Below are 19,356 nucleotides of genomic sequence, written 5' to 3' on the forward strand. Positions count from 1 at the left end.
GCTGACAGCTTGACTTGGCCATTTAGACACTAGTCATTTGCTGTGGGATGGTCTTTCTGTATGCTGTGAATACATGTTGTTACCATTGGTTAATAAAGAAGCTGCTCTGGCCTATGGCAAGACAGGTTATAGCCAGGCGGGAAATCCAAGAGAGATAGAGTTGGGGAGACACCATCCAGCCACCCAAGGAACAAGATGCCTGCAGACCAGTAACGCCACGGCTGTGTGGCAAAATACAGATGAATAGAAATGGGTTAATTTAAAATATAAGAGCTAGTGGCACTGAGAAACTTCAGTCTACATTCATTCTCTCCCTTCACTTGACCTCTTTATGAGGGGGGAGGATGAAACCAGCTTTGGTAAGTCTAGAGTTCAGTTGATCACTGTGCTCATCTTTCTGCTCTAACTAAAACATTTCTTAGTTCTGGAAGTCATATGAACTGCCTCTTCATTCCTTGTTTCTGGGCTGGGGGCGGTAGCATACACCTTTAATCCTGGCAGTTGGGAGTCTGGGCTACCCAGCAAGTTCTGGTTATAAGTCAAACAGAAAAGAAATTTCCTACAGCCATTATCCAGTTTCAAGAAACAAATCTTCGCATGGATAATGAGATTCATTCTAAAAGAAACTCAGGCCAAAATTGACCCTCCTCATCCAACAACAAATTTAAAATCGTGTTCAGGATCACTCCTGCCCTGGAAATGTCCATCCAATATGGAGTATTTTGTATTCGGTATAAGATATTTGAACCAAGCCTCAGTCTCAAAATTGTCCAGTGAAAAGTACCAGGATTCAGGTTTTTTTTTAAAGCATTTTTATACTGACATTAACATGGGCAGAAGAGTCAAAACACCAAGATTTAGAAGCCTGAGCAGGGAGGGGTAACAAGTTGATGAGGATGAGGTAAAGACGATGAACTTGCTAAGTCAGTGGTAAACATTCTATTGGTCAGTAAACACAAGACTCAGAGTCTGAGGCATCCACAATGGCAATTTAGTTTCTGAACTCTGTCATCAAAGCCGATACTACAGGGCACAGTGGCATTCCCTTGCAAATCCTGGCACCTGGAAAGCTATGGCAGTAGGATTTCAAGTCCAGCCTGGGCTCCAAAGCAAGATCGTATCACAAACAAAAAGCAAAAACCTTAACAGGAAATTGAGGCCAGACTTCCCATGGAAAGAAAGGACTAAAACAAACAAATGTTTAAGGGGGAAGAGAGCCAGCAGTGAGGTACCTGATAGGTGGGCCAATGACAGGAGACAGAGGCAAGGAAGTCAGGAGATGATCTCTCTCGGTCATATCTACAACACAGGAAGTGGCCCCTTACCAGACCCAGGATCCACCACTGCCTCAATCTTAAGACTCCCCACCTTGACACCTAGAAATAAACCCCCACTGCTCAATCCACCCACTCCATTGCATTTTTGTTACAATAACCCAGACTAAGACCCACAAATGCCTTTCTGCCCTGACCTAGTAGCATTGTGTAAGCCTGCGAGGAACCATTCAGCTTGGAGTAGAAAAAAATAAAATATACCACCATCTCAAAGCTTTTTTTTTTTAATTTTTTTTTTTCTTAAGATCTACTTATTTTAGCCAGGCGGTGGTGGCACACGCCTTTAATCCCAGCACTTGGGAGGCAGATCTTTGTGAGTTCGAGGCCAGCCTGGTCTGCAGAGCGAGATCCAGGAAAGGCGCAAAGCTACATAGAGAAACCCTGTCTCGAAAAACAAAACAAAACAAAACAAATTTACTTATTTTATGTATGAGTACCCTATCTGCAAGATGCATGCCTTTATGCCAGAAGGGGGCATCGGATCCCATAAGAGGTGGTTGTAAGACACCATGTGGGTGCTGGGAATTGAATTCAGACTCTCTGGAAGAACAGCCAGTGTGCTTAACAGCTGAGCCATCTCTCCAGCTCCTCAAAGCTCTTTAGTCTTGCTATACTGCTAAGGAATTAAGTTAAGGTTATAATCTACATACCCACTCCCAAGACTCTAGGAAAACAGGAAACAGCAAAATGGGCCCAATACATGTGTGGGAATCCTATCCTTCACTGGCTCCTGCTTATCTGTCCTTGGAGAAAAATATCCATGTCAATCCTAGCAAGAAAGGAACCTGCTTCTGCCCCATAGGGTGTGAGTTGTCTAAATTAGTACTTCAAAATGTGACAACACAATTTTCTGATCCAGTTTCAACAAAGGATTTTATTTGTTGAGCCCCAAAAAGCAGAACTCAGAAAACGGCAACCTACTGTTAGGACAGTTTAGTGGCAAAGCATTCTGTTACTGTCTGTCTTTACAAGGTGTGTTCACATGCACGTATGAGGGCGGACTGACAGGAAACGCCAGGAGGGACATGTGCTATCTTGCTCACACCCTTGGGTGCACCTCCTTCCTTTGCCTCTGAGTCCTCTCTTGATAGAAACTCACCAGATTGTTTATATCAAAACAGAACTTGCCCTGTGCTGTCCCAAGTTTGTTATTTCCCAAAAGTACAGAATTGAAAGTTTCCCCTCATTTTACTATTCTCCAAAACAGGTAACAGAAAATTCAACTAGGAAAGCTACAGGAGGTGAATTTAATCATTCTGTGAGGAGGCCGAGTGAGCTTCCTCTACCACTCTACACGCTAGCTTGCTGATCACAAACCCTGCAGAGACCTGACAAGATCTGAGGCTCCAATACAGAATGTATTTCAGAGAAAGCCAGTCAGCGGAGCCCTGAGATGGACAGAGGGGCAGGACGCTGGTGAAGGCACAGAGGAAAGAATCCCAAGGAAGTTTTGGTGCCATTTGCGTTTAATGAGCCAGTAGTACAGTGACCTTGGCTGTGATCACGCCGGGATGTTTACTGAACGGTGCATGGACACCCGACTGTCAGCTGGTATCCTTGGGTCCACCACGCCGGAGCAGCCGCAGCCCCAACTCCCACAAGGACTTAAGGCTGAGGGGTATAACGGAGGTATTTCTTGCCAGATGGGAGCTCTTTGGTGAAGACTCCTTTGGGGAAAAGCTGTTTGGCTTCCTCTTCAGGGATAGTGGGAAGGACCATGACGCTGTCGCCTTCCTGTCGGGAGATGGTGCAATTCAATCTTAGGCATTAACTACGGGAGAGCAGTCTGTGAAGGTGGCAAGGAGGTAAGCTAGAAATCTTCACTCTCTCCTCTTTGAGGAACTTACTGTTTTACAAATTGATTTCTGACATGCTTATTAGGAGTACTTCTCCATCTTAAGTAGAAACAGTCCAGTTTTAAATGCCATCCTAGCTGGCCATTGAAGGGACTCTAGCTAGTCTGGGCCTGGCAAACATGGCTCTGGCAGGCCCTGACCTTCTCCTGCATTCCCTCTGCCTTGCTAGCAACTGTTAGGTCACATTCCTAAAACTAGTCATCAAGGTCTAGTCCCTTATTTGGCCACATCCTCCTCCTGAGGCCGACTAACCAGGTTCAGCTACCAAAGTATTCAAGTCCAGCAATCAGAAGCCCCCTTTGGCTGACCTAATCAACATGGCCGATTAAAATGAAACATCTCATCCTGACATGGGGTTTTCCCCTTTCCCTTTATAAACTGCCGTTTTCCTATGGGCCATGCCTGTGTCCTCTCTATACAGACGCAGTCCTTTGTCTCCAACTATCCCTTCCCGTTCCCCTTGTTCCCTTCCCCTTCTCCCTCACCCTCCTGTTTTTGCCTCTTATTCCCTGCCCTTTGCCCCTCTGGGGGAAATCTCCTTTGTGCTGAGAACTTGGTTTTGGGGGTCCTGAGCCAATACTTTCCCTTCTAGCCGTCACACCTTAAAACTCTTTAATTCTAAACCTACCCCTTGGTTTACAGGATTTGATTGGGCTAGACTCCCTCTCACCTCCCATCCCCCACTCTACGTCCTGAAAATGTAGATGACTGGCCTGTCAGAAAAATCAAAACCCAGTACTCAGGTTAGCACACAAATCATGAAGCAACACTAAGATACTCTTGGTGTATTCTCTTGTCCTGTTTACCTGCAGAGATTTTCTTAGGTATTAAAAGTTTATGAACAATTTGGGTGTGGTGGTGCACGCCTGAAACTTCAGCACATGGAAGCCTGAGGCAGGAGATTAAGAGTCCAAGGCCAGCCAGGGCGGTGGTGGCACACGCCTTTAATCCCAGCACTCGAGGCAGATCCAGGCAGATCTCTGTGAGTTCAAGGCCAGCCTGGGCTACAGAGTGAGTTCCAGGACAGGCGCAAAGCTACACAGAGAAACCCTGTCTCGAAAAACAAACAAAAAAAAGAGTCCAAGGCCAGCCTATGATAAACACCGAGATCCAATGTTATAAGGGGCAGGGGCAGGGACTCATTCACTTGCAGAGTGCTTGCCTGGCATGCATGATGCCTTGGGTTCAGTTCCCAGGACCCTATAAAACTGGGCATGGGGGCACAGGCTTAAAATCCTAGCACTTGAGAGGCAGAAGAAGCAAGAAACTCAAGATCATTCTTGGCAACATGATGAGCTTTAAAGCCCTTGGGCTACAGGAGACCATGAGACTTTATCTTAAATGCTCACACACACACTTTCTGAGCACACGCTCTCTCAGACTATGTATGTTTAAAAGGTTGGAGCTTAAGAGAAAAGAAATGCTGTAACATCGGTACACCAACAGTTATGGAGCCACCATGACAGATGTGAACTAGTCCTTCCTGATGAGACAGGACCTTGCTATGTAGCCTAGGGTGAACTTGAACTTGTGATCCTCCAGTCCCTGCCTCTGGATCACAAGTTTCACCGTGTCTAGCTCCAACAAGGTTCTGCTTATCAGCTAATGGTTAGATGAAAGGATTTTTTTTTTAAGTTTTGTACATGTTGAGTATCCTGTATTTAAAGAGGAAGTGTTTCATATTGGGACATTTTTGGATATGGAATATGTGCACGTTCCAGTTGAACATCCCTAACCTCCAAAAGTTGAAATGTGATGAAATGCATCCAGAAATTTTGGATTTCGGAGCATTGTGGGTCTGGGATTTTTGGATCAGTGATGTTTAACTTCTAGACAAAAAAAAGAGGCCACTGTGACCAATGACGTGGACTTATACAACAGAAAAACCCATGAAGTTTTGTGTTTTATGCACACAGTGCACATAATCTTTTAAACAAATCCTCCTGGTATACCAGAGTGGGACCACAGACACACCCCAGGAAACCCAGATCCTGAAGGTGGCCATTAGACCGTCCTTCCGACCATTCAGGCAAGCTGGGCACCGCTTCTTGAACAGCTTTACCTTCCAGTCAACCGGGGTAGCGACGCGTTTGGTTGCTGTCAGCTGGAGAGACTTAATTACTCTGAGAATCTCATCAAAATTCCTGCCGGTGGTGGCCGGGTAGAGGATAGACAGCTTCAGTTTCTTGTCAGGCCCGAAAACAAACACCTGCAAGGCACAGACGCACGGGAAGTGCTTCAGTATATCTGACGGGAAAGCCATTGCTGGGCGTCAGGGTCATGAGCTCCCTGCCTCAGTTCCCCCGGTTCCAAAGGAGTTAGCAAACAGAATTAGCAAAGGAAAATAGATTCCATTACAGGGCAGCCAAATCAGGGAGATAAAGACTCCTAGTCTGTCCACCCTTCCTCTGACACAGTGGTTCTCAACCTTCCCAAGGCTGTGTGTGTGTGACCTTTTAATACAGTTCCTCATGTTATGGTGAACCCCCAACCATAACTTTCTTTAGTTGCTATTATTTATTATAGTGACAATTATTTAGTTACTTAATTACATAGCTATAATTTTGCTACTGTTGTGAACTATAATGTAAATATCTGATATGCGGAATATCTGATATTCGACCCCTGTGAGAGGGTCACTTGACTCCCCAGTGGGGTTGAGACCCATAGGTTGAGAACTGCTTCTCTAGCAGTTCTATAATTTAAAAAGAATTTTATTTATGTTGTGCGTGGGAGGGTGTGGGTGTACACACATGCCAGTGTGATAGTGGAGGCCAGAGGTCAGCTTGCAGGAGTTGGTTCTCTCTGGCGCCGCATGGGTTCCAGGAATCCAATCAGATCCTCAGGTTTAGCACCCTTACCTGCCTAAGCTCCCCTGCTTGACCTTGCTATAGAAAAGATAATGCAGAAGCCAGAAACACATACATGTCCATTTACTCAGTCGTCAGAGCGGTGGGAACGTCTTCCTGTGAGGAAGAAAGTTTCTATTTTGCTGTGGATGCCTTTGCCTTTCCCTTCCAGCATGGGATTCCTGGAGAAATTTTAATTCTTTGGGGTTCACTGTTTTAAGGTCCCTGCTCCAAAGCCCCCAGAAAGCTCTGCAGTCATTAAGTGTTCAAAGATGCAAAAACATAAACGAAGATAGAACAAAGGTGTGGAAGAGTAGACAGAGCTCTGTCCGGGACACAGGTCACTCTCTTTCCTGTTACTCTTCAAAGTTTGCTGTCCCAGAAAGAAAAAAACTGTAATGTAAATCTTCAGGGAAGAGCCTCGGGTAGATGTACTAGGTCACCTAGGGATGGCTATCACGAATGTATTGCTAAATGTGAGCTGATATGGGCCTCAATCAGCTGTGCATAAGGGGTGGTCAGAACAAGAGAGTTCAGGACTGTCCTGTCAGAAATGTTTAAAAGATGGCTAGTAAGAGGTAATACAGGTAGGATTTCTTAACTCTAGAGAACAGTTTTGATGAACTACTTATTTATGTGTAGATATATCCAACAGCTACAGATTAAGCAGACATTTTAGCTGAATAGTCTATCCACTTTGCACCAGCATACAGATACTAAAGGACAGTCACTGGCACACAGATGTTTCATGATGGTGGATAGTCCTCCTCTATTTCCTTGAGTTGGCTCAAACATTTACATGGGGCTGTTAGGACTCACCACACGGGCCGTCACAGGCATGCCCTTTTCATCCTTCTCTGCTGGATCCAACATGCCCAAAAGGATGGCAAGGTCCCTCTCCTTGTCATCGATGATGGGAAACGGTAACTTATCTGTGGGCTCATCGCCATTGTAAGCATTGATGTCCTGAAACGGAGGAGAAAGGGGAAAGAGAATTTTAAACCTGACACAGTTTTCACTGCATTTCATCAGCTAAGAATCATCACTCTGCAAGCCGAGGAACCAACATAATAATGCTCTCTAAGGAATTTGAGTAAGATGCATGAATAGACACTTCTTACCACCATTATTCACGAACAGGAATATATTAGCAGAGTATGGCATACATAGGTCAAAGCCCTTTCCACACTGAACTCTTTAAATTTATAGGACCCAGGGGGTGAGGGAAGGCTGCAAGATCTGGGCTTTGAAAGACAGGTAAGGCACTGGGAAAAGCAAGGCATTTGGGGGAAAGCAATATTAAGGAGACATGTAGGCAAGTAGTCCATGCATAAACCGCCTTAGGAAAGTGAGGAAGTTAACTAGGAGATTTTAGGAAGTGACAAAAAAGTGAATTTAAAAGTAGAAAAGGGTGTTTATTATTCATGTGAAGCCCATGGGCAGATGTGAAACCTTTTTGCATTTCTTCAGAGATGAGAGGAGATAAAAGTGACATTAAAACTCTGGAACAGGTAGCAACAGACTTGAACATAGCCATTCATTTCATTGCCTGAAGTTGCCTTTGGCCGTTGGTCACTGGCTGCCCACTGTTTAGGCGCCAGCTAAACAATAACCAATATCACCTAGAGCTTTCCTGTGTAATCTGTTACATGCCAAGGCTGGCACTGCTTTTGGAGTTTGAATTTATTTTCTATTCCAGACAATCACAATTTTGGAAACGTCTAAGGCAGATTAAATGAACCAGGATATGTTCCTGTACATCAGAGGTGTCGTGTGATGATGAGCTCTGAACTCCCCTTTTGGCAATTTGTGATTTAATATTCATATTCACTAATTCTTGGCCCTGTCACTTGCTTAACTGATGGCACATTGTACTCACAGACACCAAAGACTCACATTATTTTACCTTGTTTTATCCTAAATCAGGACAATTTCACTCTTTACCGTCTGGCACTGAAGGAACGTTGGTTGAGGTTCAGATCACACTGGTGTCCTCCTTTTCAACTGGGTGAGCTTGAGCAAGTCACTCTAATACTCATTTACAAAAATGGCTTATGGCAAAGGGCTTTGCTGTGGAAATGCCAGTTACCATTCACTGCCAAAGTGTGCGCAATGAAAAAAAATCTACCTCAGAGAAGATGACAACCCTCTTTATCCTTCCTACCCATCACCCTTTTGATCCTAGACATTTGGGATAATTGGTGTGAAGTGGTCATGGGATGTAGCCTAACTCACACACCAAAATACCATCTTTTATTCAGTTGCATATGATTGGCAGTGCCCAGTACACACATACACACACACACACACACACAAATGGTAGGTATTACATGGTATATCGTAGCAAAGTCAATTAAAACATCCTGTCCAAATACGAGTAAACACTTCTGCCCAAAGCAGACAACTTCAATTCATCCATTTAGCAAATACTGACTGTCCCCTATACCGAACACCTTTGTAGCAGTGAACTAGAGTCTACCTCAGCTGGGCCCTACACTCACAAGTAGGAAAAACAGAGTGACTCTAGATAAGCAACATGCAGAGATGGGCTTAGTAGGTGATACAGAGTGTCATCAGGCATCATAATTTTCGATAAGGACAAAAAGAAGGTTTTAATGAGGTGCATTTGAGGTGAAACACCAAAGCAGTATAGGTAAGGCAGATAGGTGTATTTAGTACCTGTGAGTGCCTGTGAGTGTGTGGATAAACCAGGCATGGGATGTGAAGACACAAGGAGTAAAGAATGGCTCTGGATTTCTACTTAGCAACACCCAAAATGCAGCAACTGTTAGTGGAGATGAAAATGATCTCGGAATGAATAATGGGGTCCAATTTTAGTTATGCTAAGTTCAGAGTGTCTAGACATCCAAGGGAGATGCCGAAAAGTCTGGTTTTACTGACCTGGAGGCCAGGAGAGTCCTGACTGAGATGGGACTCTGAGAACAGTTCATGGATGCTATCTGAAGGTGTGAGTGTTAAGAGGTCACTAAGGGCGAAAGCACAGATAGAAGAGAAGCGGTCCATGAGATAAGCTCGGGCCAGCTTCAACACAAAGTAGGAACTGGGAGACAACGGAGACTAATTCTAAGCGTGGACAGCTGGAGGCAGCATCCTGAATGCCAGGAAAGCAGGGGTAGGGTTTAGAGAGATCAGTTGACCTGAATGCTACTGGTAAATAAGGGAAGAAGGTGACTGAGAATCCACCATTGGACATAACAACACAGAGATCCCTGTGTTTGAAGTCTGACTTTCAGTTAACCAGTGAACTCTGAACCCCAGAGGTTTATGTACACTTTTATCTCAGAAACCAAGTTACACTCTATGCAACTAAGATATAATAACCTCAGAATCAAAGCACATGCCAATCGATACTTCCGATAGAGACGGGGAGAAAGCAAAGTGTCTACTCTCTTACTAAGGAACACAAAGACCTCAGTGACATCGCTGGTCACCAAAAGTATACAGGTATTTCTTCCCAGAGATTGGGTGGGGATTAAAGCCTCAGTCCCTAATCCTGCCTGGTTCTGTTCAGAGCTGTGGAGGGGGCTGTGGCCATCAGTCCACTCATTAGCACATAAAAAGACACTGCCTTTTGGAAGATATTAAGGCTATTAGAAACTGTGAGGGAGGCAACAGGACAGGAGGAATATATATCTTTCTATATATCTATATTCATATATATATACCTTAAATTATAGATAGAACTATACCTTGCTCCAGGCAAGATGGTCCTCAACACTGTCTATTGAAAGAGCAATCAACTTAACATTCCTCTTGGCAAACTCTGGCGCCAGTTTTGCAGCTCTGCCAAGCTCTGTGGTGCACACTGGGGTAAAGTCCCGTGGGTGGGAAAAGAGGATGCCCCATCTGGAATGAAGAAGAAGGTCACAACTCAATCGACAGTTCCCATCATCAGGCAGAATGAAAACACTCAGTGTCTGCATTTAAAACAGGCTTGCTTTCTTCAAACGTCTGCTTAAAGAAGACATTTAAACTTGTTAGTTCCGACCTGCCTCCAGAGAAGCCCAAGCTGACAGCAAGTATCCATCAATATATACAATTTTATATATCAAATATATAAAAATCAAGATAAATGGTTCAGAAGGATCATTTTAAGGTGTTACTTTTCCTTTTTTTTTTTTGAGACAGTGCTTCTGTGTAGCCCTGGCTGTCCTGGAACTTGATCCATAGACCAGGTTGGCCTTGAACTCAGAGAGTGGGCCTGCCTCTGAGTGGGATTAAAGGCATGTGCCACCACATCCGGCCATCACTCCTTTCCTAACTGTGGAGTTACCATGACTCCTTTTCAGTCAATAAAATGTATGCTCTTCAAGCCAAGTACCCTATTGAAATATTTCTTAGGCCTTTTGTTTGTTTTCTAGCACAAACTTTGATATTCAGCATCTACTATGCCCCAAATCCAAACAGATGCCTGGCTACAATAATAAACAGATTATATAATCCAGAACAGATAGGGCTCTATCCTCCATTTGTAGGTAAAATTGAGGTTGGCATTTGGCTTTCTGGAAACAGCTAGATGTAAAATCTTTCATAAAGCCACTTGACTGATCTAACCTGTTAAACAAGGTGCCCATATTTGTACCACACCAAAATAATACTTTAACAGATGCAGTTTTTTACTTCAGAACAAGCAGGTAGAAAATACACAGATATCCTACAGTGTAGATTTCCACACCTACAATTCTTAGGTAAAGATTACAATCAAATCAACGTCTCAGGTTAAAGTTGTACAGATCCTGAGGATGACTCAAGCTCCCAAGAAACTTGGAAGTAAGTACTATTTCCTTCTCCTTGGCAACAAAACCCATTCTTTCAAGCGAAAAGGAAAACACAGCGCTCAGTTCTGTACACTCCCACTGCTTGAGCCATCCAGGGGCAAGGTCTCAAAGCAGCAGATTACTCAATCTGGCCTAGATGCTGAGGGTTTGGCAAGTTTCCCTGAGCACGAACAAGTGGGACAGAGCTACTGCCTTCCCCGGACACCTGTCACTCAGCTCCCAGGGGAAGGCAAGGCCTTCTTCTTAAAAGGATGGAAGGCCCTAAGGATGAGTGAGGTGATACCTGGAAGACTGTGGAGGTCTTCGGTGTTCAGTTCTTAATATGGGGCAGTAAGATTTCAAGACTGCAGCTAGCTGCTGTGACATTTAGGCCTTAGATTCTATGGAAAAGGACCGATGTAAGGTTCAAATGTGATTTAGTGAAAGGCTCTAGAAAATGCAGGAAAAAAAAAAGGAACAGAGCAATTTCTTTATGTATTGTTTAGGTGTGATGAATTAGAAGTCTTTTTGTCTGTGTGTGTGAGAGAGACAAATGTGTTTTGCTGAGTCATGCTGGGGTACTGGTTTTATGACCCTTGACAGGCTCCAGTATATCTCAGGGTATTCCAACAATGTCTCGCCTGGCCTGCCTGCCCTACTCTTTGGAGAAATTCAACTACATTATCCCATTTCTTCCTCATTTTCAAAAGACAAAAGGTTTCCTCCTTCTAAGAGAAGGGTCTCTGCTTCTACCAGAAAACCTCTGGTACTGGTGTTTTGATTAGTGAGGAACCCTGAGACGTACTAGAGATGCCAGGCAAAGCTAAGCAAACCCACACAGCACCCAAATCCTTGTTTCTAATCGTCAGAGGTAGAGCACACACCTGTAATGTTTAAAGTCCTTTTCCCCCACCTCTTTTCTCCAAAGGATATCTGAGCCCATAATTGGCAGTCTGATTTGAGATTATCTACAGAATGGAATTTGGAAAAAATAGGCAAATTCCATGTATTGTATTGATACATAGAGTGGAAAAGTCTTTCTTGGGTATGACAGGAATGTCATGCTTCGCTCTAAGCCCACTTTATGCTTACTTATAAGTTTACCTCATCTTTTTATCTTTAGAAGATGGCATTTTATTTACTTATTTAGTTTGTTTGTTTGTTTGTTTGTAGACAGGGTTTCTTGTGTAACAGTCCTGGCTGTCCTGGAACTTGCTTTTTAGACCAGGCTGCCCTGGAACTCACAGAAATCTGCCTGCCTCTGCCTCCTAAGTGCTGGGATTAAAGGCATGCGCCACCACCGCCCAGCTACTTACTGAGTTTTTATTTAGAAACAGAGCCTCAGTGAGTTGCCCAGGTTGGTCTTGAATTTAGGACCTTCCTGCCAAGCAGCTGGAATAACAGGCCTACACATCTGGATGTAGCTGGGAAACCTAACATTATTAATCAAATCTAGATAAGATTTAGGTCAATAAACAATCACAAAGACTCCCCCCCCACCCCCCGTGGTTATTTGTGCTTTAGATTCATATTTATCTGTAATCCAGACAGATGAAGAAGAGTTCCAGCGCGATCTCACAGTTCATGGGGGTGTGGGTTGCAGGCAGGAACGGGAAGGAACACTGTGTAAATCCTCTGCAGCCTTGGATAAATATTAACACCTAGGTTCTTAGAATAAGACTGGCAGTCTTGCTTATCTCTGGTCTTCTCCTGCAGGGTCTGAGAGTTCCATTTGCTACTTTTTCTTTGAAAAGCTCTGCTTTCCCACACAGTCAGCAGGTGGACAACAGGAGGCCAGCCAAGAATCCTCACCTAATTCTCTAATGCTTCCCCGCCTGATCACCGATTAGTTTCATAAACTGCTCTGTCTTCCCACATCATACACCTGAATAGTGGATATAAGAAGGACACAAACCCAGGAGTCTTTTCATACAACGTAGTAGGGTCACTAAAACCCCAGAGCTACAATGTAATCTGACACATATGCAAAATGCCGACTGGAACTAAGCATCTTGCAATCTGTGCATTCAGGAGCCATAAAACTAAGGCAACACTGGTGTACTCTTCACCATTAATGGCCACCACTGTGGCTATCAGCAGCAAGGCCAGGCGCTGGATGCAAGGCAGAGGGGGAGGGGACCCCTGGGAAACAAAAGAGTCTCAAAGTGGTGAGGTACACGTGTCCTCGCCTTGGAATGGCCTATGGTGGCAAAATGGTCGCAGGCGCTGAACAACCCCTCCATCAAACTGTTGCTTATTCTGGAATGACGGCCACACCCACACAAAAAGTGTTCCTGGTTCCTCCCAAAGCTGTTACACAAAATCTTATTTTGAACACTGACGTAGGCTCTGGACAAAAAGTCTTCTGGTTAATTACTTGGCACACGGTAATTTTAAAATTTTTCAGAAGTTCGAAACTACCTACCACTCCCCGAAGTTAAGCAGGACTTCAGATAACGCCGGGCCACCCCACCTAATTTGTGGCTGTGTACTCTGACTATGGCCTAGAATTTGCACCCACCTTCCGCCGGGTGCAAATTCTAGAGCGGCCGGAGGGCGGGCAGTGAGTGCGACCCTGGGCAAGTGTCCCGGGAAGTGACCTCCAACACGACACATCCCTGCCCCACCTCCCGTGGGCTTTCGGTCCGACCGCGTTACAACTGAGCACTGTTTACAAAGCCGGGTTAAATGGACAACAAACCGTCCAAGGCAAGGACGCCCTCCCCCATGCCAGCCCAGACACGTAGGGTCAGGGAAGGATCCGGTGATCAGCGCAGGGCGGGCCAGAGGTCGTAGGTCCCCAGCAACGCCCCACGGTGATGCTCGGCGGGACCCCGGCAGCGGGCACGTGCGGGAACCGGTGAGGGGCTCAGCCAGCGGCGCGCCGGGGCCGAGCGCAGCGCGGAAAAGAGAAGCGGGAAGGGCAGTTCTGGGGACCCGCCATCTGCCAGGGAGACGCGGTGGCCACTTACGAGTCTCCCAGGAAATCGTGGAAGCGGATGCGGCCGATGGTGGTATTGGCCTCAAAGTTGGGGGCTTCGTCCCCGAGAAGCAGCCCTCCGGGCATGGCGGCAGCGGTGACGCGGGGAAGCGGGAGGCGCAGCCGCAGCAGCGAGCAGCCGGCGGGCTCCCGGGAAGCTAGATCAGCGCTGGCCGAGTGGGCGGGCCCGGGGGCGGGGCGGGGCGGGGCGATCGCGAGTCTAGCGGCTGCGATCCTTCACGTGGAGCCTCTGCAAGGCGAGTAGGATTCAGGGGCGAAAGCAGGCCACGTGCAATTAGGAAGGAAGCATAAAGCTGAGAATTGCCGGAGAACTATAGGGTCTGGCGGCTCTGCAAAGATGCTCTAGGCGAACAGCGTAGACCCTCCCATACCCCACTCCCATCAGACTTCCAAATGAGGGGTCTGGTGGTACACGCCTCTTCCACTGTGAGCATGAGTAGCGCTGACTACTCAGCCAACCTAGGCTTCAGAGGTTTCTCAGGATGTTGCAAGACCCCGATGTGTGCGGGGATGAAAGTCAGAGGAAGTGGCTTTCTTATTGCAACAAAAATTCTGTACCAACGTCAGTAAGAGGACACTGGAAACAACCTTTTTATTTTGCCTCCCCACCCCTCGTGAACTATACAAATATTGAACACATTGATCCTAAAGTTTAAATACAAGTTTCACAATGTGCTTCCTGAGATTGAATGTATGCAAGTCAATTTTCACCTGGGGAAGTGTGGGTTTTGATCCAGTTACTTCCTGTTTCTCAAGCCCAAAGTAGAAAAGATGTCTGTTTTATTAGAGACAGATGGCAGATATTCTGCATAGAAACCAGAATCTGTTAGAATCTCGTCCTGGTTATGTAAGCCTGAAACCCGAGTTTTCTGGAGAAAGGAGGATAGTTAAGTTCCGAGGTACAGAGGAAGTTCAAGGCCAACCTGGGAAACTTAAGAGTCTGTCTCAAAAAAAAAAAAAAAAAAAAAAGTGAAGAAGGGGTTGGGGAAGCAACTCTGTGGTAGAATGCTTTCCTAGAGGGCTGGAGAGATGGCTCAGCCGTTAAAGGCTAGGCTCACAACCAAAAATATAAGAATGCTTTCCTAGAATATGGGAGGGCCCAGGTCAGTGGTTCTCAATCTGTGGGTCGTGACCCCCCCTTGGATCATGTATCAGATAATTTACATTATGATTCATAACAGTAGCAAAATTGCAGTTGTGAAATAGCGATGGAATACTTTTCTGGCTCGGGACCACCACAACATAAGGAACTGTTGAGGGGTTGAAGGAACCTAGGAAGGTTGAGAACCTTGCCCGAGATTCAGTTTGCACTAGGTGGGTTGGGGAGGAATATATTAGAAACTCCCAAGCCCTAGTTGGAGAAACAAAAGTAAGGTTGCATAAGTTAAGTAAGGATGACTGGAGGTTGTCTTCAGACAGTGTGCTCCCATCTGGGAAAGCCTGTAGGATGATATAGAATGGGTAAACTGCTCAGCACATGGCAAGGGCTCTGGAAGTGGTAGCTATAATTTAGATGATGATAATGATTCATGCAATAACTCTTTCCTTATTGGTAGCTAGATACTGCGCTAGGCTTGATGTGAGAGATTGTCTCAGCTTTTACAGGAAAAGTGAATTACATGCAATTATGATATAAAGTAAAGTAACATTGATAGGGAAGCTGCAAACGGTTGGGATTCAGCTTGAGGAATCCTCCGGAACAGACTTACCAGATTTGAAGGCACTCTGTAGCCGTGCTGGGTGTAGTGACTCACTGTGACCTGAGCTCTCATCATAGTGGTGCGCTGTCTTTGTGTCTACACGCGTGCTGATCATACTTACCTACTTCGTTGTACCCAGACTCACATCGAGGTTACCAGCAAAAACTTTAAAGCTAAGATGATTTAATCTCTACCTTGACTCTACCCTTCTGTTTTGAAAGCAACATATCTTAACATTTTTTATTTTCATAGTAAGGGAAGCAAAGTAGCTTGACTTTAGGGCACTATAAGCAATGTGTTGTGAAGGTGACCTGAGAACCAGTACATCATAATACAGAGAATGGATTCAGTTTAAGGCACTATGAGCAACATGTCACAAAGATGGGCTAAAAATCAGATACACCAATACAGTGAACGGGTGCAGAAACAAATGACTGATCGTTATCAAAGGCACATTTACACAGCCAGCAGTTGTAAATTAAGCAAATACAATAAGATAAACACCTACTCCAATTTACAGTACCAGAAGTAGCATGCTGGTGATGATCCAGCAAACTGCTTTAGTCTTAGCAAAAATTGAACTTCTTTAAAGGTAGAGATTAACATTTTTTTTTTTTTTTGATTTTTCGAGACAGGGTTTCTCTGTGTAGCTTTGCGCCTTTCCTGGATCTCGCGCTGTAGTCCAGGCTGGCCTCGAACTCACAGAGATCCGCCTGCCTCTGCCTCCCGAGTGCTGGGATTAAAGGCGTGCGCCACCACCGCCCGGCGAGATTAACATTTTTAACAACACACTTTTCCCACCCACAAAACACTGGAATTTCTGTCTTCTAAAAAGTCAGATCTAGCAATAATAGGCTATGGTCTACTTGGAGACTGGCAGGAGAGTAGCTTTCTTTTATTTTCATGCTTGATTTTCTTCTTTATTATTTTTCTCCTTTCTGTTTGTCATATTGTGAACATGAAAGATGAAGGCTATTTTATCCAAGGCAAAAACTTGATATTGTATATGTTAAACATATACAATGTTCCTATGTATTTAGTATGTGAATAAAGTTGGAAGAACACAGTGTTATTTGCCCCTTGTAGGTAAGTGAGTTTGACCTTGACTTACAGCTGCGAAACAAGGGAGTCCCAGGAGGACATTTAAGACCATTTTCTCAAGGGCTAATGAGAAGTTCAGTGGGAAGGGAAGTGCTGTGGGAGAGGTGTTCCAGGGAGAGGCCAGAATGTGGAAAAGGAAGAACCAGGTTGGGGGAAGCATTTGAAGGACGGAAGGCTCCAGTATAGGGGGAGGGATGCTTTTAAGCAACCTAATGGTTGGAGGGAACGTTGAAGTCCTTAGAATTATCTCAAGAAGGGTAACAAGGAAGTGCAGGGCTTTCCAGTGGGTTACTGTCTGATCCACATGGTCTATCCTATTTCACCGCTTCTAAAAGATTCAAGAAAGGGTAAAGGGGTTGATAACGGTTGTATTCTCTCCCTCGCTCCCTCCTTCCCTTCTTCCCTCCCTCTATCTCTCTCCCCCATCCCTCTCTCCGGTCTAAACACATGAAAGCAGAAGGGGCCTATTTGGAAGAGGAAAGGGGCCATCTGGATCGGAGATGGGGAATGGGAAAGGTGGGTAGGGGAGAAGAGGAACAAAAGCAAAGTATATAAGGAAACCCAACACTTGGAATGCCAAGGAAAAAAAAGAAACTCAAAAAAATGTTGGTTTAATGTGTATGTTTGTTTACCAAAAGATTATACTAGAATATTCCTAAGAGCAATGTCATAGGAACAAAATAACCATTCACATCACCCATTCATGTTACAAAGGAAATAAGTTGTGGTTAGCCATGCTTACTGAACAGCAAATAGAATAGAGCCTCCGCAACTCCACACAGCGATGTGGTTGAATCTCACAGACTTGAAAAAGAGGACACACATTTGTCCTCTGTCACCTGAGGTATAAAGGGAGCCAGAAAGAGAGTGGTCAGAAGTCAGTGTGTGGATGTGTGGGCTGGCGCTGGGTACTAAGAGAAGGGCAGAAGGGAGCGAACGCAGGAAAGGAGTGTTTTGCATTCTGAGGGTTCAACAGCCACTGTAAACAACTCATTTTTTTATATTTTAAAAAGTTCTTCCTGCCAGGTGGGGGTGGTGCATGCCTTTAATCCCAGCACTGGGGAGGCAGAGCCAGGAAGATCTCTGTGAGTTCGAGGCCAGCCTGGTCTACAGAGCGAGATCCAGGACAGGTACCAAAACTACACAGAGAAACCCTATCTCAAAAAAAAAAAAAGAAAGAAAGTTCTTCCTGATTTTAGCATTTCTTCTTGCTCCCACTTTTCTGTTCCTCTCTCTTTCTCTTTCCTATCTTGAAATATATCTTGCTAAATCCAATGGGTGCTTTTTCTTCACTTTCTATATATTGGATGGAGTTAATAACTACTTTATTATTGGTATTATATTTGGAACTGCTTCTTGCTGGCTTCCACAACACCAAACCCTCCTGCTTTCCTATCTTCCTTAAGGGCAGTTCTTTCTCCTTTCTCTTCCTCCCAAGTATTGATTCTTCCCAGAGCACATTCTTTTTTTAAAAAAAAGTTTGTATAGTTTTCTGTAGGTGATCTATCTAGTCCTGTGGCTTGAAAACATCTATAGCTGAAAATGCCCATTTTTATCTTGAGAAAAGCTCAGAACTCGTATATACATCTGCTCATTTGACATATGCCCAATATGTAACTCTTAATCTCTGCTGGCCCCTGCCACAAACTTATTTGACGCATTCTGTGTCAGCGGTGACTCCTTTTTATGAGTGACTTTTGCTGCAAAGCGTATCTCAGAACACTTGACCTTTGTCTTGTCCTTAGCCTCTTTACTGATGCATACTCTTTAGTCACCCCCTCTTAGCTACACACGTGCCTTTCATTGTCCTAGCTGTGGGGTTGGAACCATGCAAATCACATCCCCTCTCTGATAGACAGCCGTTTGTTAGGGTCTGTCCATTGGAGCACAGGGTGTGCTCAAAGGGATTATCAAGACTGGAGAGAGAAGGGCCTTATCTTTTTCCTGTTATGTTTTCCCCCTTCACATGACAGAGAGCAAGCAGATCAGCCCACAGCTGGCCTTGGAGAGACAGATCCCGAGGACTCAGCTTTCCCCAGGGGTTATTTGGCTGGGAATTAAACACTGTTAAATATTGTTCAGAGCGTTAATGTCATGGTAGGTCTTCATTGCTGGCAGTTTTTGAATATGCTGTCAAGAGTGAGTTCTTTGACTTTTTGGTTGACAGTTGTCAAATCTTTTCCTTGTGCCCAGTCGCCTTAAGTGGTAGCCTGTCAATCAAGAAGACCTTTTCATTTGACAACTATCCATATGGTCCTCATGGTTGCCTAGAACCCCTCCTGGATGCCCTGAGAAAAATCCACACCAGCAATGAAAACCAGTGCCATCAGAAGCCACCACATCTGCTTGAGGGGACTTGCTCCAGTCATAGCTGCTCTAGACAACATCTAACAACCCCTAGAGATTCTCTTTGGCCATGTTCTTATTGAGCTTGCTCTGAATAGCCCCACACATCTTTTAGCTATTCTTATTCAGGCCAGTGGAAGAGGACATTTCCCTGAGGACTCAGCACAAAGGCTGCAATTGGCAGACTGGAAACTGTATATGAAAAACTTGGAGTTGGTAGAACTGGAAGCTGGATACGAGCATATCGTGTCCCTTTTCTGGCCAAATAAGTTCCCTGCTTTTCTCCTCAGATCAGTCTTGGAGGCTTCCCGTTTGTATGCCAACTTGTAACAGAAGGTCCCAACAAATGCCTTCAGAATAGTTCTTTATTGCTAGCTTGTCTTTATGACAG

At 44.9% G+C, this 19,356-nt stretch overlaps 1 protein-coding gene across 3 annotated transcripts in view; it reads right to left on the reverse strand.

Annotated features, from left to right (window-relative positions):
- The window catches only part of Prdx6 (peroxiredoxin 6), a 63,814-nt gene extending 49,848 nt beyond the window's left edge, over positions 1–13,966 (reverse strand). For 2 of the 3 annotated variants that reach the window (XR_008217942.1, XM_052737372.1), the window contains exons 1-4: positions 13,790–13,966; positions 9,750–9,906; positions 6,859–7,005; positions 5,253–5,399 (exon numbers count right to left, since the gene is read on the reverse strand). Coding sequence is in view for 2 of the 3 variants with exons in the window: in XM_052737372.1 (XP_052593332.1) it covers positions 5,253–5,399; positions 6,859–7,005; positions 9,750–9,906; positions 13,790–13,884 (546 nt within the window). In the remaining variant the exon portion in view is untranslated. Of the gene's footprint in view, positions 1–2,188; positions 3,069–5,252; positions 5,400–6,858; positions 7,006–9,749; positions 9,907–13,789 lie in introns of those variants that run through there. The other variant, XM_052737371.1, reaches the window with a different exon arrangement.
- Between the last annotated feature and the right edge of the window lie 5,390 nt (positions 13,967–19,356).

The sequence above is a fragment of the Peromyscus californicus genome, unplaced genomic scaffold, assembly GCF_007827085.1.
Source record: "Peromyscus californicus insignis strain IS unplaced genomic scaffold, ASM782708v3 Scaffold_14__1_contigs__length_90479793_seg_2, whole genome shotgun sequence".
Taxonomy (NCBI): domain Eukaryota; kingdom Metazoa; phylum Chordata; class Mammalia; order Rodentia; family Cricetidae; genus Peromyscus; species Peromyscus californicus.